The sequence below is a fragment of the Notamacropus eugenii genome, chromosome 4, assembly GCF_028372415.1.
Source record: "Notamacropus eugenii isolate mMacEug1 chromosome 4, mMacEug1.pri_v2, whole genome shotgun sequence".
NCBI lineage: Eukaryota > Metazoa > Chordata > Mammalia > Diprotodontia > Macropodidae > Notamacropus > Notamacropus eugenii.
The window spans coordinates 402,684,281-402,701,408 of record NC_092875.1 but is presented as its reverse complement, the minus strand read 5'-3'; the positions used below and the strand labels follow the sequence as shown (position 1 = coordinate 402,701,408).

Here is a 17,128-nt window from a genome sequence, read left to right as displayed (position 1 = left end):
GAGAGCATTTCGGGCCTCCAAGCCTTAGTTTCTTTGTACATAAAATAAGAAAGCTGATGATTTCTTACATTTCTAAATACTACAATGCTATTATTTATTCATACAGAAAATATAATTAATTATATATTGCTATAGTATAATATATATTATACTAGCGATAAAGACAGGACTTGTGATTTCACAGATACAGGAAATTTGCAGGTGAGGAAACTAACTTCCCCTTACCAAAGGAGACCCAAAGCTTCTCTGTATCTTATAGTCTTAGAGATACACCTTATACCTAGAGCACTGAGAAATACCTTGCTGAGTCTCATGAAGCCAGTATCAGAGGAAAGATTTTAAGCCCAGGTTTTCCTGGTCAGCTCTCTAGCCATGTTGCCACACTGTCTCTCAGGTTATAGTTACCTATACAATGTGTAGTTATATGAAAACCCAGTAATACCCTTATAAGTATTTTCACCCTGAAGTACAGCCAGGTGGTCAAGTATATACAGTGTTGGACCTGGGGATAAACCTGGAGACAGGAAGAACTGAATTTGAGTCCTGCCTCTGATGACTTACTGGCCAGGTAACCCAGGGGCAAGTCACTTAACTAGAGTCTGCCTCAGTTCCCTTATCTGTAAAACAGGGAAAATGATCACATCGCCCTCAGAGGGATGTTTTGAGGAGCAAATAAAATGAGACAATAAATAGAAAAAGGTTTGCAAACCCTGAAGCACAATATAAATGCTAGCTATTATTTTATATTAAGTATATATACTCAAGAGAAGATAACTCACAATGGAAGGTAAATGGAGAATTGAGTTCTTCACATTCCTTTATACTAATATGATGAAAGAAAATAAATGAAACTGTTTCCTCAATTGTTATCTGAAGTAACAGAGTCCAGACTGGAAAGTATAAATGAATAGAGTCCCGCGTTATTGGTCTTACCTAAAAATGTGTTTGAGATATATTCAGAGACTTGATTTCCAGATCGACTCATTTCTGAGAGGTGGGTAAGTTCCCGGTTGAGCATTCTTTTAAACTGAAAAGCAGAAACAAAACCATACATTAAGTATAGAAGAAAAAAAACAAAAATAAGCAACAATTTGTATGCCGTAGGGACAATATCCTGGCTCTGACACTGAGTTGCTGGACACCCTGGACCAGGGATTTGTTTCTGTTGAGGTTTAATTTCCTTATCTGTAAAATAATGATTCTGGACTACACTGACTCCAAGAATCCAAGCAGCCCTCAAATCTTATAACCCTAAAGCAAATCAGTTCTAGGTGGATATGTATTTTGCATTTTCAAACTATGTTTCTCAAAAACATGAAAAACTAAAGTAAGAAAGGGCAAGAAATAAAAGTTAGGCCACAGAGTATACATACATACGTTAAGCCAGATTTAGATAGACTGAGGCATTTCACATAAATGAGTAAAGTTGGAGGTGTTTATCAATATATATAAACAAGAGAAAGCAACGTGCTATAATGGTTAGGTCAGAAAAGATAAAGTCCTGGGTTCAAATCCTATCTCTAACACTCTATCTATGGAACCAGAAGCAAGTCATTAAACCTATCAGTGCCTCTTGAGAATACCTAAGACCAGAGTTCTTAACTTTTCTATGTCTGTCCTGGGCTCCTTTGGCAATATGGTGTGACCTATGGGCCTCTCTCAGAATAATATTTTTAAATGCATAAAATTTAAAATATACATAATTATGAAGAAAATCAAGTATGGTAAAATAAAGATGTATTTTTTTTTTCTCTATTCAAGCTCACAGACACCCACATTAAGAAGTCCTTCTCTAAAATAGTAAGTTCCAGAAGAGGTGCTACTTTGGCAAGAGCTGAGTATACATATTACTTTTCCTTTGCCAATGAAACTACAAGTTTGGGTTAAAAAAATACAAAACACAGGACAGTTCATCTATTCTCATTGTTAGCTTAAATAGACTGTGTGCAAGTAACATATGAAAAAATTTGGTCTGTTACCCAAAAGTATAAATTTACTTTTTTAGAACAAGCATAATTGATTTTTGACTTGTTACCCATATTAGTTATGAGACTTATTATACGTATTAGCTTCAATGTTGTAAAAGACAGATTAATGTTTCACTTGAACAACTGGTGTACATCTAACATAATACTTAAATAGCTGGGATGTAAGGGTGATGATGATGGTGTTAATAATAATAGCTAATGTATTAAGTGCCTTAGTATTTTTTTACATCTATTATTTCAATTGATCTGCACAACAATCCTGGGAGGTAGATACCATTATTAAAAATTTACAGATAAGGAAACTGAGGTAGAGATTAAGTGATTTGCTAGTAAGTGTCTGAGGCTGGATTTGGAATCTGGTTTTCTTGATTCTAGGCTCAGAGTTCTATCAACCATGTAGATTCCCTTATGGGTGAAGCATTAAGATTTCATAACTTATTAAAGAACTTCATTTACTGGAATATACCACCCTTCCTCCATAACTCAAATATCTAAAAATCACACACACACACACACACACACACACACACACACACACACACACACACACAGAGTCAGCTATTTCTATGCTATTCTTTCATATATTTCACTGGTTCCAGAGTGCCTGGTTATCCAAAAAGGACATGAAGTAACACTTAAGAAATAAACAAAGGGTCCTTAGAATCTCCTACTCCAGACCTTCAACAGCCCTCTGCTCTGATGGGGTCTACCATCTTGTTGCAGTCTAATGCCTGTTCAGAATTGGCTTTCTTGTTCTTTTCCAAACTATCTTCCCTCAACATTACTTGTAATTTCTCTTAAATGAAACAAAATGAAAACAGCTGGACAGAGTAGGCATGCTAGTATTTGCTAAATAAAGGAAAAGACTTCTCTAATGTCATTTTTGAATCAATATTTTTGTAAATACCTCCGTACTCCATCTGGATAAAAAGAGTCATGTGGGTGACTGAAAGACTAGATTCTAATTCTGGAGGAAACTAACTTAATAATATCTAACATTTAGAAAATTCTTTGGCACACAGTGGATAAAGCGCCAGGCCTGGAGTCCAGAGGACCTAAGTTCAAATCCAGCTTGAGACTCTTACTAGCTATGTGACCCTGGGTAAGTCACTTAACCCAGTTTGCCTCAGTCTCTCATCTGCAATAAGAGCTGGAGAAGGAAAAGGCAAACTACTCCAGTATATCTTTGCCAAGAAAACTCCAAATAGGGTCACGAAGTTGGACAACTGAATTGGGCAGCTAAGGGGTGCAGTAAATTTCAATGGGCCTGGAATCAGAAAGATTCATCCTCATGAGGTCAAATCCAGCCTCAGACACTTACTAGCTGTGAGACCCTGGGCAAGTCACTTAAACTTTTTTGCCTCAACTTCTCACCTGTAAAATGAGCTGCAAAAGGAAATCACAAACCACTCCAGTATCTTTGCCCATAAGACTCCAAATAAGGTCACAAAGAGTCATAACCAAGTGAACAAGAAAGAGAATTCTTTAATGTTTGCAAAAATATTTATCCAAGTTATCTCATTTGATCCTCAAAACCATGTGAAATATATGCTATTAAATCCATTTGACATGAAGAACCCTGAGGTTTGGAAAAATCAGATGATTGGAACAGGCATTTGACTCCATGTTTGTATAAAAATTTGAACTCAGGTCTACCTTACTCCAATGTCACAGTTCAATCCACTATACCAGTAGTATTCAAAGTATGGCTTGAGGAATCCCGAAGGATCCTAGAGACACATTAAGAGGATTTTATGAAGTCAAAACTAGTTTCGTAATAATGTTAAGATATTTTGATTTCTAATGTATAGACACCTATAACCTACATTAAAAAAGTTCTTTGGAGTCATAAATAATTCTTAAGAATACAAAGTGAGGAGGGAGTCCTACAATAAAAAGTCTGAGAATCACTTCACTATACCATCCTTCTTCCAACAAATTCCCTTGGCAAATCACATACAGTTTTCATTTTTGATCCATACCTGCTCCCACATTGGAGTAAAATAATTTTATTATTACCACAAAGTATTGTAGTAAACTGCCAAAAATAAAATTTGGTCCAAATCATTAGAGTAAAAATGAAAGAAATTATTGTCTTATCTGGCAATAAATATTATAGGGGTTAACTCTCAAAAGAGCTAAAACATTGGTTGCTGTGATTATGAACCTCTTAAAAGAACAATTTCCAATTTCTGATGCCTTCAAGGAATCTGCTCATCAAGTCATTTACAAGAGAGTCTAAATATTTCTCCCCGTCTTTCACAGTGCTCTATTTTCCAATGGAGAATCAATAAGCCATCCTTCAAAATGTATTACTATGTACCTATTATGGGTGAGGCACTGTGCCATATGGGGAGGATATAAAGTCAAAAAATAAAACTGTCCCTGATCTCAGAGAGTTTACAATCAGTAGATATGTGGGCAATTATAACTATATATGATATATAATATAATATGTATTATATAATATATATATATACACACATATATAACCGATATGCCAAATAGGATCACAGGATTATGGATCTGAAGCTGGAAGAGACCTTGGAGAGCAAGTGCAATGCCCTTACTTTAAAAACGAGAAAACTGAGATAAGTTAATTGACTTGTCCTTGATTACACAGACGGTGAGGTATTCAGGAAGAATTCTAACCTAGATCTTTCTGATTCCAAGTTCACCACTCTACTCACTATACCACACTGCTTAGACAAATAGAATGCACAGTGTTCCCTAATTAATTTCTGTGCCCCTGATTAACTACTTCATTAAGACTAGAAGACACGAAGATCAAGTACCTGAATATATCTGCACCAGTAATATATGCTCAATAGGACGACTTCCTGTTCCACACAAAAATAGCAGTGAAATGATCACTACTACAATACCATCATCCCTGAACATTTCCACAGAGCCTCAAACAATCTTTAAATAGAGGTCTCTTCTTCGGTGCCTGTAATTCATGCTAAGAAAATTGATATCTGCAGTTCGAGGAAGTATAGTTTGATATACAGGATCTGAAGTCAGGCTGACTCAGGTTCAGAGTCCTGCTCTAACTATGATCCAGGAAAAATGACTTAATCTTGAGGCTAATCTCTTCTTTAAAATGGGAATAAAAATGCTTTTATTGATACATACCTCACAATGCTGTTGTGAGGAAGGTACATTTTCAATTTCATTTTATTTCAAATATTTCTTAACTGAATTCTCTATGACATCCTCCAAAGCAAACATCTACACTGAATCTGTTAAGCCCATTTCATTCATCTTCTTAAACTAAGATCTGTAGATTGTTTTGTAGAAGGTGAGAAATGGAGCTAAGATCCCCTGTCAATACAAAAGCAGACCCATAGTGATCTAGGACTCCTCAAATGGATATAGGACAACCCAGGAATGGGAGACAGATATATCAATTCTCCCAAATCCTCCCTTCAAGTCCTCCTATTCCCCAGTCATTAAATAATACTGTCCAGTCCCTAAGTGGAAGCAAGCCTAGCTTTTCCACAAAACCACTTTCTGACCTTTAGCCAACATACACACTCATACATAGTCAAGCATTCCTTCTGAAATACAGGAAAGTACTCCATGACTTTATTTAGGGCAGAATTTATATAAGCAGAAAGACTTAGAGATGTATCACTTTTAGGAAGATGATTAAGTTAAAGAATTGGGTAGAACTATAAATGTAACCCACTTTTCCCTGAGCTATTTACAGTTGCTTGGTTGGCTTTTGTCCATTGTGGGGCTATGTACAACAAAATGTACAACCAAATATTTTTTAAAATGTAATTTAATGAATGAACAGGACACTATATTCACAGGACACAACATATAGGACACTGTATATATACACATATATATACACACATACACAATTACACACCCACACCCACACACACACATATATTGCTGGCTATTTCTCCATTGTATAGACATGACCCTCAAGGGCTGACTGTGCTTGTGTTCTAAATACCAAAAGTAAAAAAAGGAGAGAAAAACTCTGACTACATGACAGTCAATTTGCCAAGACCATGGCTTAATATGCTGTAACGGAAACAATATTCATTCATAATATTTGTTGTTGTTCATAATTACTGGTGATCTTCTAGCAAAAAGTTTCAATAGTCAGAAAAAAACAAACAGGATTACTTCTCAAAGATAAGGTAGATTCCCATGAACCAATAACATATAACTTTGACTCTGATGTGTGTGTGTGAAAACATAAAATTTGTAGACCAAAGAAACTTAACTAATTATCCAAACAAAAAATCCGCTGTGCTCACTTCTGCAGCCGTTTCCCATCAGAAGAGATAGTACAAAAACTAGCTCCTGCGCGTTTCGAGCCCTTATATAGGTTATCCTAAAAGTGTTAGTGGAGCTTTCATCTATTAAAGCTTAAAACTGCCCTAAGACTTTTGGGACAATACAGTATGACAGTGTACTAAGCTTAGCACAAACATTTCTATTCACAGATGAATGTTCACACCTCACTGAAATAATAGCATAAACATACAATTTCATTTCTCTTTCTGTCTTGAGAAAAGTGAATCAAATAGGGATTTTTTTCCTCGTGAATTTGGTATTTCACACCTGGTCATGGTTTTGGTCCAACAGATTTAGGGAAATTTGCCCAAAAGAAGTAACCAAGAGAACAATAAAATGTACCGGGCATTTCCTCTTGCTTTAGAAAACTCTCCCCTCCTCAAACTATTATCTGTTGATGATTTAAAGTGATTATTTTTACTCTTGAATACGCTAAAGATGTCACAGAGAAATAAAGCTGCAGCAAAGAAAAGAAGGGCGAACTGGAAGTCGAGGTTTTCAAGTCCTTTGTTCTCCTATCATGCATCGGGATGTCGGTGCTGCACAGCACCTAATGAATGAGGTAAGGTGAAAACACACCCATCTCGGCATATTATTCTGCCCCTTACACTCAGAAAACCTGACTCATTTTCGCATGAAGCAAAAATTCATTACTTATTCTAGAATTACTTATTCTAGTAAAGAAAACAACTGTGTAAATGATCTGTGTTACATGTGTGTGTCTGGTTACACTGTGGGAAAAACTAAGATATTCTTGTACTGAAATATCTGAACCACAGCTGTAGCTCCACATCAATGCTTTGATACAGCACATACCATATAGTACTCTTGATATACATGCAAAGAACATGCAATTAGAACATTAGAGATACATTTCTTTTTGGTTCATCTGAATAGACAATGTTACATTGTAAATAAGAATATAAGAAAAGTGCAAACATACAATACTATCTTAATGACTGCCACGTGAGTTATTTTAAATGAAGGCATCATGGTTTGGCAGTTAGGTCTTTTTCCTTCTTTTTAAAAAGTTTTGAAAATAGTATAACTTATAGAATTGATATACAGAATTAACAATGCACACATCAACTGCCCAATAAGTATTTTTTTCATTAGAGGTAGTTTTTGAAAGTGATAGCTTGAAAATCCTTTCCTTACTCAGATTTTTTTGGAAATAGGTTTTGTATTTCTTCTGAGTTTTGCATGTATCAAATAGAAGCAGGTTAAGGCCCTGAGATGGCTTGAAAAATCCAAACTGAAGTTCCATCTATCTTAAAAGCAAACGATAACAAAATTTAACAAGGGTAGGGGAAAGAAGGGATAGAGGTGGGGGAACAAATCTTATCTGCTTTGGAAAGAAAAGGCAAAGGAAGTCCTCCTTGCATTCTAGGAAATCTAACCACAAAGGGGAATCTTCCATTGAAACAGCAATGAGAGAAAGATAGAAAGAGGCTTGGGGGGCTGTGGGGGGTGAGGATGCAGAGGAGAAGGAAAGGGGAGAAGAATGGGGGAAAGAGAGACAGAGACAGAGAACCTTTTAAGTTCCATGAGCCCAGGCTAAAGAGAAACTGTTCTAGGTTGCCACAAGTTCAAGTGCATAAGAATATTAGTTTCCATAGCAATGTTTTACTAGGAAAAGATGACAATGTGATTCAGGAGGTTTGTGCCACCTCTGGCTTCCTTTATGGAGACCTAATCACCATGCAATTATTATATTCTATAACAAAGGATTCAAGAAAACCTATTAGGCATGAAAATGGCTAGGTTTAATTTAACATATCAATTTATCTCCTTTACATTGTGATTTGCTATAATACATAATAACAATGCCATAATGTTTTACAATTTATACAAGTTACAGTTGCAAGATAGATGGAACAGATCAGATTTTTATTTTAGCAATCTATTCACAAAATTTCAAGATAACCTAGATTTTAAAAATATATATGGCTTTAAGCCAAAATAAAATAAAGAAAAAACAGGAATCAGTATTCTTGATCATGCTATTCTACTGATTTCATATTCCATCAGTTTATATGTGAATGCACTTAGGCTTAAGGTTTAATTCATCCAATGGCACAAATAAAATGGTCTAATAGTTTTCTTTTGGCATCTCAGTATTACAAAGAGTAATGGAAATCTATAATGTTTCACAGAGAAATAGTTCCTCATCTTTTTTAAAAAAAGTTACTTGAACTATATACTGTACTTGAACCCACTAAGAGTTATGTAATAAACTTGTCTTTTCCTTTTAAATTCTTTAATCCTATACTTCTTTGCACATGGCTAATGTACCAAGTCAACTCTAAGGCATATATAGTAGCTAAATTAGGTTGCTTAGAAGCTTAGACAGTATCATCCTTACGTCTTTGTCAAATTTCATATACTCTTCTTTTTTTAGAGAAAAAGAGCAACTACCATACAAAATTATATACATTATTGTCAAAATTCAAAATCATTATCTTTCCTGTAGTTTCTCTATAGATAAATCATATAAGCTATGTACATCCAAAAATTACAATAAAAAAGTAAAAAATTGAAACAAAAAAAAAATCCTACCTTTATGTAGCCCCAAGACACTGACAGTAAATAGTTTGCTTCAGGCATTTTTGATTGATTATTTATATTATTGTTAAGTGCTGAAATACTTATTCCTTTACAATATTCAAAACTCTCAATCTCCACAAACCAGAGTACTTTGCTGGGTCATTAAATATTTTTTATAATTAAGTACATATAAGACATTCTGGCATACAATTCCATTGTGCAGTCTTCCGGTTGAATAAATGCCATTTGTAAAACTCCAAAGTGGAATAAGATGCAAGAACTAGTCTGAATAAAGAGGCTGCATGAGTTGAAGAAACAGCTAAAGATCTAGGGGTCTGCATCTTTCCCGGAGAACCAGGGCTTAATGAATAATGTATGTCAAGATGCTTGGCTGCTGGGAAGACTTGCTCTGTCAACAGCTACCAAATAAGGACCTGCAGGGAAAGCTGTGAACAGTGTCAAGAAATCCCTCCCAGAAAGTCTCAACTAAGAGCCAATCACATTCCATGCTAAAATATATAGGAGTAAAAGATATAGATTCAATGTATGCCACTTTCTGATTGGCTAGGAAAGGGTGAATCTCTTGAGGGGGAGGGAAGGGTATTTTCTCCTTTTCTCTGGTGAATGTCATGTAATAATCCAGGGATTCCTGCAGTAGGAAGGTTTCCAAAGAAAGACATGAGTGGGGTCCTCCTCCCTCGTCAGGATGAATAATGTCCTTAAAATACCTAGAAATATTTCTGAACAGTTCATTTTTCATCAGGAATGATTTCTAATAATGTTTGCAGAAGGAGATGTTGATAAATCTTTATATTTTCTTCTTTTGCCTCAAAAAAAAAATGAAATCCCTTTACTATAGGACAGTCAAATACTCTAATGGTGGGAGGGGAGGAAGTTCGCCACCAGAAAATAAATAGATTTCCCTGACAGTGAAGTTGGCTCCCCAAGGTCCATTACTTAATACACAGGGTGACTATACAATGAGACTAGTTCCCATAAACCAGAGAATGGAAAATCATTCTCATTAGAGCACTTCATGGTCACACCTCATATGGTATAATAATGGTTCAGTTTTTCCTAACTACGAGTTATAATCCAAAGAGATACAAGCCTTGAAGTAGCATTTTGCCCTGGGATTGTTGGGACCTTAGGTATTGGGTCTATCGTCCACCTTGGTCTCCTCTTTCTCTCTACGCCCCACCCTCATGCCACTCAATTCTCCTCGTCCTCTTACTCAAAGTAGTAAATGATGCGGGAAGTCTCCTGCCTCTTCATGAGTCCAAAAAGGGGCAGTGTAAGGAAGAGGTAAGGGAACAAGAAATTTCAGTAAAGAGCTTGGTGGCAACAGACAAGGGGAAGGGAATAAGCATTGATTAAGTGCCTACTATGTGGCAGGCAATATGTTTAACGCATAATGACAATTAGTAAGTGTCTGAGGCTGGGTTTGAAACTCCAGGACCAGAGCTCTCTCAATTAGGTCTGCTGGCTGCCTTGAGACAACAGGAGATAAAGCAAGAGCATCCTGGAAACCTTTGCCTCCATTCACGTACTTTAGGAAATGGTCCTGGTTTTGCTAAATGTCCTCAAAACTAAACAAAAATCCCCTGACTCATTTCTGAACCTCTGTCCTGCCCCCCCAAAAATAAAGGTTAAATCCAGAAAATAGATTTAATGTGTAGAAAGAAACATACATTTTTGGATATGGCCAATGTGGGAATTTGTTTTACTTGAGTATGCATATTTGTCTTAAAGTCTGTTTTTCCTTTTTTCTCAATAGAGGGTAGGATAAATCTAACACTGGGGGATGACAGAATGTTGCTTTGAAATAGTGGTTCTCAAGTATCCATATGACAGAGAAGGAATAGCTCAGATAATCTGAATAATTTTTTTTCTCTTTTGCATGTTGAGTGGTTTACATAATTTGTAAAAACAGATCTGGCTCTTCATTTTATGTTTGTAAGGATGTTAGGATTAATTTGCTCTAACATTAATTTATCTGTACACAAGCCTACTGAGGGAACTGGGATAACCCAAAGCAAAACTATCTAAGTGACAAATACCCAATCTGTAAACATCTCGTGAAGAAAGCATGCAAGACGGTAGTCAAAAAAGCACTGAACTTGGGAGTCAGAAGACCTGAGTGCAAGATATGACTCCAGGATTTGCTAACTGTGTGAACTTGAAGATTTTTCTCTATGAGTCTCTATTTGAAGAGACATGGAAACAGAAATAGCTAGTGACTGATGAATCTATTCAGTACAGCCTTTGACACCAAAGGGATGCTACCAATCTTTGGCCTAGACACAACAGGTATATTCAGAAATGCCTGTGTTTCACATACTCTGAATTGGAACACTGTACAGGGCTACTCCAGCTGTTTTTATTGACCTTGGTAAAAGACCCCACAGATTCTAAACTCCTTAGGTCACCTAGACTTAGCCTACAAAGTTCTAGGCAGGGACAGTATCCTGCATCGTATCTCCAAATTAGAACCAATATAGAGGTCCACAATGGCGGTGAGGTGGTACCTAGGCATCTTCTGCACTCTCAGTATTCTTTGTACGCTAAAGCAGTTTATTGACTCAGAATAAACACCACAATTATTAGATCAACTAAGTGTGTCTTTGAACCTCGAAATCCAGGACTTGTGTGGCAAGTGTACATATAAGCGGCTAGCTATACAACAGAGCAGTAGCCCTCCTCCTTAGTAAACAAGCTCTATTGAGCCAGCACATCAGTCAAATGAATATTAAACAGAATTGACATTTCTTCCTTTACCTTTCTTCCTCTCATTTTATTGCACCTTTGGAAACTTCTTACACACACACACACACACACACACACACACACACACACACTCAGGCATTAACCCTTTTACTTTTCTCCTCCTTCACCTCTTAATTCCAACTCTTGCTAAGTTCCCTTAAAAAAAAAATCACTTCCCTTCCCTTTCAATCCATTTCTGGGGCCCCAAATGACCATAATTACAGCTGATAAGCCTAAAAGTACTACTAGTGATATATCTGTATCAAAGAAGGGAAAGCTACAAGTTTTTAAGTAGAATTAGAGGTTGTAAATGACCAGGGCCAGGAACTTCCGTAGTCCTTCATGGTTCAGAAATCTTCAAAATCTCTTCAAAAAAATCAAACAACCCTCATCTATTTTATCTAATAAGGAAACAGTGATTGTTTTTCTCTTTGGGTAATTACTTGTGTTGCAATTTGAAATGGTTTTCAATAAGAAATGCATAATATTTTAAGCTACACTGTGGCTTAAATAAACTTTGGTTTATTTAAAGGTTAGTTTGGGTACCTAATCACCAATAAAGAAAATTATGTGGGAAAATATCTATTCCAAGTTCCAAACAATTGCCTTATCAAAAAATGTTTTAAACTCAGGTTTCACATAGGGCTGATAGTACTCTTGGGACATGTAAACAAAGCCTGCCCTGACCCTCTAAAAATGTCAAATTTAGCCTCAAAATACATGTGTACACAAAACCCACTAGGTTGCTTTGAGCCCCTTCCAGAGGAGGTGCTGTTCATGAATCATCAGTTATGTCCTATTATTTCTGGTGCATAGAGAACTTACGAACATTTCTGTAAAATTCCTGGATTCTATGGAAGGATACGAATAAACACAGCATGAGAAGGAAGGGAAGAGATACAGTCAGAAAGAGGGGAATACACACTAATAAGATCCTGAATTTTTTGAAGTAAATTGGCATACTTCCTATTTTCATACTGAATTACTTTAATTGTTAACATTTTAGTGGGAAAAATAAATGTGAAATTTATAAAAAAGTAACTCATTTGTAAAAGCATGTTTGTTTACAGATTACACCTATATACATTTTTTTAATCCTGTATTTTAACCATGCATAAAAAGAGAATATTTGGATGGCGATGGAGGGAATTAAAATGAAGCAGAATACGTTGAGTTTGAAGTGCTAAGAGCTGAGGGGCCTCAAAAACATGTCATATGCGATAAGATGAAAAAACATAGGATATGTATCCTAAAGATGAGCAGATGTAGTGGCTGTATAACAACTGTTTTCAAATATTTAGAGGGATGTCATGTAGAAAAGGGCAGCAAGGTGGTACAGTGGATAGAGCACCAGGCCTGAAGTCAAGAAGACCAAAGGTCAAATCTGGCTTCAGACGCTTGCTAGCTGTGTGACCCTGGGCAAGTTACTTAACCCTGTTTGCCTCAGTTTCCTCATCTATAGAAATGTGCTGGAGAAGAAAATGGTAGACCACTTTAGTATTTTTGCCAAGAAAATTCCAAATGAGGTCACAGAGAGACAAACACAATTGAAAAACAACTGACCAACATCATACAGAAAAGGGACTACAGTAGTTCTAGCGGGCTCCTTAAAGGGGACTGCCAAACAATAGATGGAAAGTGTAGATGGGAAATTTAAACTTGATATAAAGCAAGATATACATTTAATGATTAGAGCCATTTAGGAGCCTACTGGGAGATGGTGGCTTCCTTTTCAGTAGACATCTTAAGGGAAAGACAAGATGACAACTGTTTGGAGCCATTATAGATTCTATAATCTATACTCAGCACTGGCTAACTGTACACATCTTGTGTGCTGAAGTTCAGGATGCAGTCAGTGAATAAACCTTAAGCAACTACTATATGGTAGAGTTCCCTGAGGAGTTGGAGACTGGAATTCTGAAAAGCAACAGAGCCTTTTATGCAAGGTGGAAATTGGATAAGGTTAAATTCTGGCTTTTAATAGAAGTAGTTTACTCAGCCTCCATGGAAGCCCTACACTATATGCTTCATCATGGGGTAGAGGTGACCCTGGATTCTTGAAGCCTACATCACTACAGCGCAAGCTCTGAGACATCCTACACTAAGCTGGACCTACTGTGTGTGACTTGTGTGTCTATCATTTGAGGACCCTCCTAGTTTGGGAAACCTCCTCATCAGAAGAATGGACAGAAAAAGATGATTTTTTTTTTCTGGCCACAGAAACTCACAAAACTATCTACCTAGTAATGATTTTTTAATGCATTATATATATAAAGCAAGGCAGGCAAAGCAGCTAGGTGACTCAGTGGATAGAGCTCCGGGTATGGAGTCAGGAAAACCTGAGTTCAAATTCAGCCTCAAACACTCACTGTGTGACCCTGGGCAAGTCACTTAACCCTGTTTGCCTCAGTTTCCTCATCTGTAAAATGAGTAGGAGAAAGAAATGCCAAGCTACTCCAGTATCTTTGCGAAGAAAACCCCAAATGGGGTCACAAAGTGCCTAGCCGAATGCCCAGCACACAAAGAATAAGGGACTGGCCTGTGATTTCAGAGATATAGGCAATTCTCTGATAAGAAAAGTTCTTCACTGAGGTCCATATCTTCTCTGCAACCTAAGAGTACTTAGAGAGTTCCCTAGGTCCCTAAGGTTAAAAGACTTATCCTGGGTCTCTGAGCTAGTGTGTTTCAGAGGCAGGGTGTGAACCAAGGTCTTCCTAACTACCAGGCTGGCTCTCCTATCCATTATTCCTCAATAAGCATACATGGGCACTTAATAGATGCTTGTTAATTGACTAGAGCTAGCTGACATGTTAATTTATCTGTTAGTAGCCAGAATACCCACACTGACAAAATCACATTTCTTTTTAAGTAAGCATGCCCTGCAAATGGGAAAAGACTCTTTTTTTCCTTGATATTCTAATCTCCCAGCTCCATGCCTTTTGTGCTGCCTGTCCTTTGTTCCCAGAATGCTCTCCCTCCTCATCTCCACCTCTTGGTTTCTCTGGCTTCCTCCAAGATTCCGCTCAAACCTCAACTTCTGTAAAAAACATTTCCTGGTCCCCTCCACAGTTGCTTCCCATTTGCACTGTATGCATCTTGCATGTCATCCTGCCATGAGGGGATTGCTGTCTCTCCTCCCTTCTTTGTTGTATTTTCATAAATAGGCAAGATTCTGTCTGGATTGTGAACTCTTTGCACGTGCCCAGGATCCCACATGCATGTTTGGTTTCTTCTGTAACAAACCCAGTTTTTCACATATGTTTTGTGATGTGATTTCCTGCTGACAGAACATAGGTGTTTGCGTGTTGTCTCTCTCCTTCAGAGTGTGAGTTTCCAGAGAGAAGAAACTGCTTTTTTAATGTTCTTTGTATCTTCAGCTCTAAGGCACATAGTAAGCACTAATTAAATCCTTATTGACTGAATTCTTTCTATGGCAGGGGTGGGGAGCTACATGAGGAGGCTACATGTGGCCCTCTAGGTCCTCAAGGGCTGCCCTTTGACTTGAGTACCTAGAAGGTCACTGAAGGGTAGCACTTGAGGGCCTAGAAGGCCACAGGTGACCTTGAGGACACAGGTTTCCCACACCTGTTCCAGAATGAAAAACTATTTGGGACTCGGAAGACACATTTCTTATTTTCCTTATAAAGACAGGGGGAAAAGATGGCGGAGAATGAACATGCTGAATGGATCAAATGGTTTAAATTTATCAGGTTGACCTGAAAGAGAGCGTTCATTTCCTTTTTTAAGAAGTTTGATAGCAATGCAACTTTCTTACACTTTCTTGTCACGCATTCACTCCTTACAAACTCTTACAACCTTCTGCCTCTACTGAAAATGCTCTCTCAAGGGTCATCAATTTCACCATCCATCTTAATAAGCTTTTCTCCATCCTCAGCTTTCTTGACCTTTCTGCACCTCTTGACTTGAGGCAACACTCTCCTGGCTTTCCTCATTTCTTTCTCATCGCTTTTTTCTGTCTTTATCAGTTCCTCTTCTTCACCCTGTGAAGATATTGTTCCCCAAAAGGGATCTGTCCCCAAACTCTCTGCTCATCACCCCTCACCTCTCACTGTGACATCTGATCCTAGGATGATTTGATGCAATACCTTTATGTAAACTCCCAAATATGTATCTCCATGCTTTACTTTTCTCCCAAGGTACAGATCTGCATGAACTAAGGACATTCCTACCTGGGATAAAGCTCATGGTTCAAGCTCAATGTATATGAAACTGAGCTTGGCCTCCTTCAATAACAACAAATCTGACCTTTCTTCTTGACACTGTTAAAGTCTTATGCTCAAAACCTTGGTGTTTGAGGCAACTGGTGATACAGTGGATGGAGTACTGGGCCTGAAGGGAGGGAGATTTGAGTTAAAATCTGGCCTCAGACACATACTAGCTGTGTGACCCTGAATAAGTCAGAGCCTGGGTTTCTTCAGTGGTAATTCAGGGGATAATAAAAGTACCTGGGGTTGTTGTGAGGATCAGATGAGATAATATTTATGAAAAAAGGCTTAGCACTGTACTTGACATGTATTAGAAAGCAGGCCATTCATTCCAGGACAAAGGAAAGGGGAAATACTAGAGAGATTCTGGGTTCAGATTCTGCTTTTGTCATTACCTGAGTGTCATTAATTTCCCTGGTCCTCACTTTCCTCAATTTTAAAACAATGGGATTGAACTAGATAGTCTCTAAGGACCTTTCCAGCTTTGTTTAAACCTATGATCCTATGACTAAAAAACCCAACAAATACAAATCTATACATAGCAAACCAATATCAAAGCTTCAGCCTTCAAATTAAAAAAAATATGTTTTTTTAAGTATGACCTTTTGACAAGTAGGTTTAAATGTCAACCTATTTGGTAATACTGATTTCAAATCATTATTTGTGTCTATACTTCTATGGATGACCTACAAACCATAGGTAAAATACCATAAATCACTTAACCAAGTTCCAGATTCCTCTTCTGCAAAATGGGGATAACCTCTGGATCCCTATCTTACAAAATTATTTTAAGGAAATGGTTTCACAAACCTTAAACCTTAAAAGTGCTCCGAAAATTTGTGACTTACTAATTCTAAGGAATAGTCCATATTCTTTTGCTGTACTGGAATTCTTATACTAAATATGCTTGAAAAAGTGACTCATTCACTAATATTTGGAAATCTTTTTGGTATAAAATCTGTCAGTGGCTAAACATTTATTAGGTGCTTATTGCGTTCTAGGCGCTATGGTAAGCACTGTGGATACAAAGAAAGGCAAAAGATGGTTTCAGCTCTCAAGGAACTCAGTCTAAAGGGGAGACAGCATGCAACTCTGTACAGACAAGCCACATACAGGATGAACTGGAGGTAATAAAACAGAGGGAAGTCACTACATTTAAGGGAGATCAGGATAGGCTTTTTGTAAATGATGAGATTTTAGCTGAGTTTTGAAAGAAGCCAGTAAGCACAGATGAGGAAGGAAAGCATTCCAGGCATGTGATAGGGGACAGTGAATCTGCCC

The 17,128-nt window shown here is 37.2% G+C and overlaps 1 protein-coding gene across 21 annotated transcripts in view; it reads right to left on the bottom strand.

The window, feature by feature from the left end:
- PDE4D (phosphodiesterase 4D) overlaps nucleotides 1–17,128 on the bottom strand; it is a 1,946,032-nt gene that overhangs the window by 24,236 nt on the left and 1,904,668 nt on the right. For all 21 annotated transcript variants that reach the window (XM_072599359.1, XM_072599367.1, XM_072599363.1 and 18 more), the window contains one exon: nucleotides 934–1,027. In XM_072599359.1, the coding sequence (XP_072455460.1) occupies nucleotides 934–1,027 (94 nt within the window). The remainder of the gene's footprint in view (nucleotides 1–933; nucleotides 1,028–17,128) is intronic.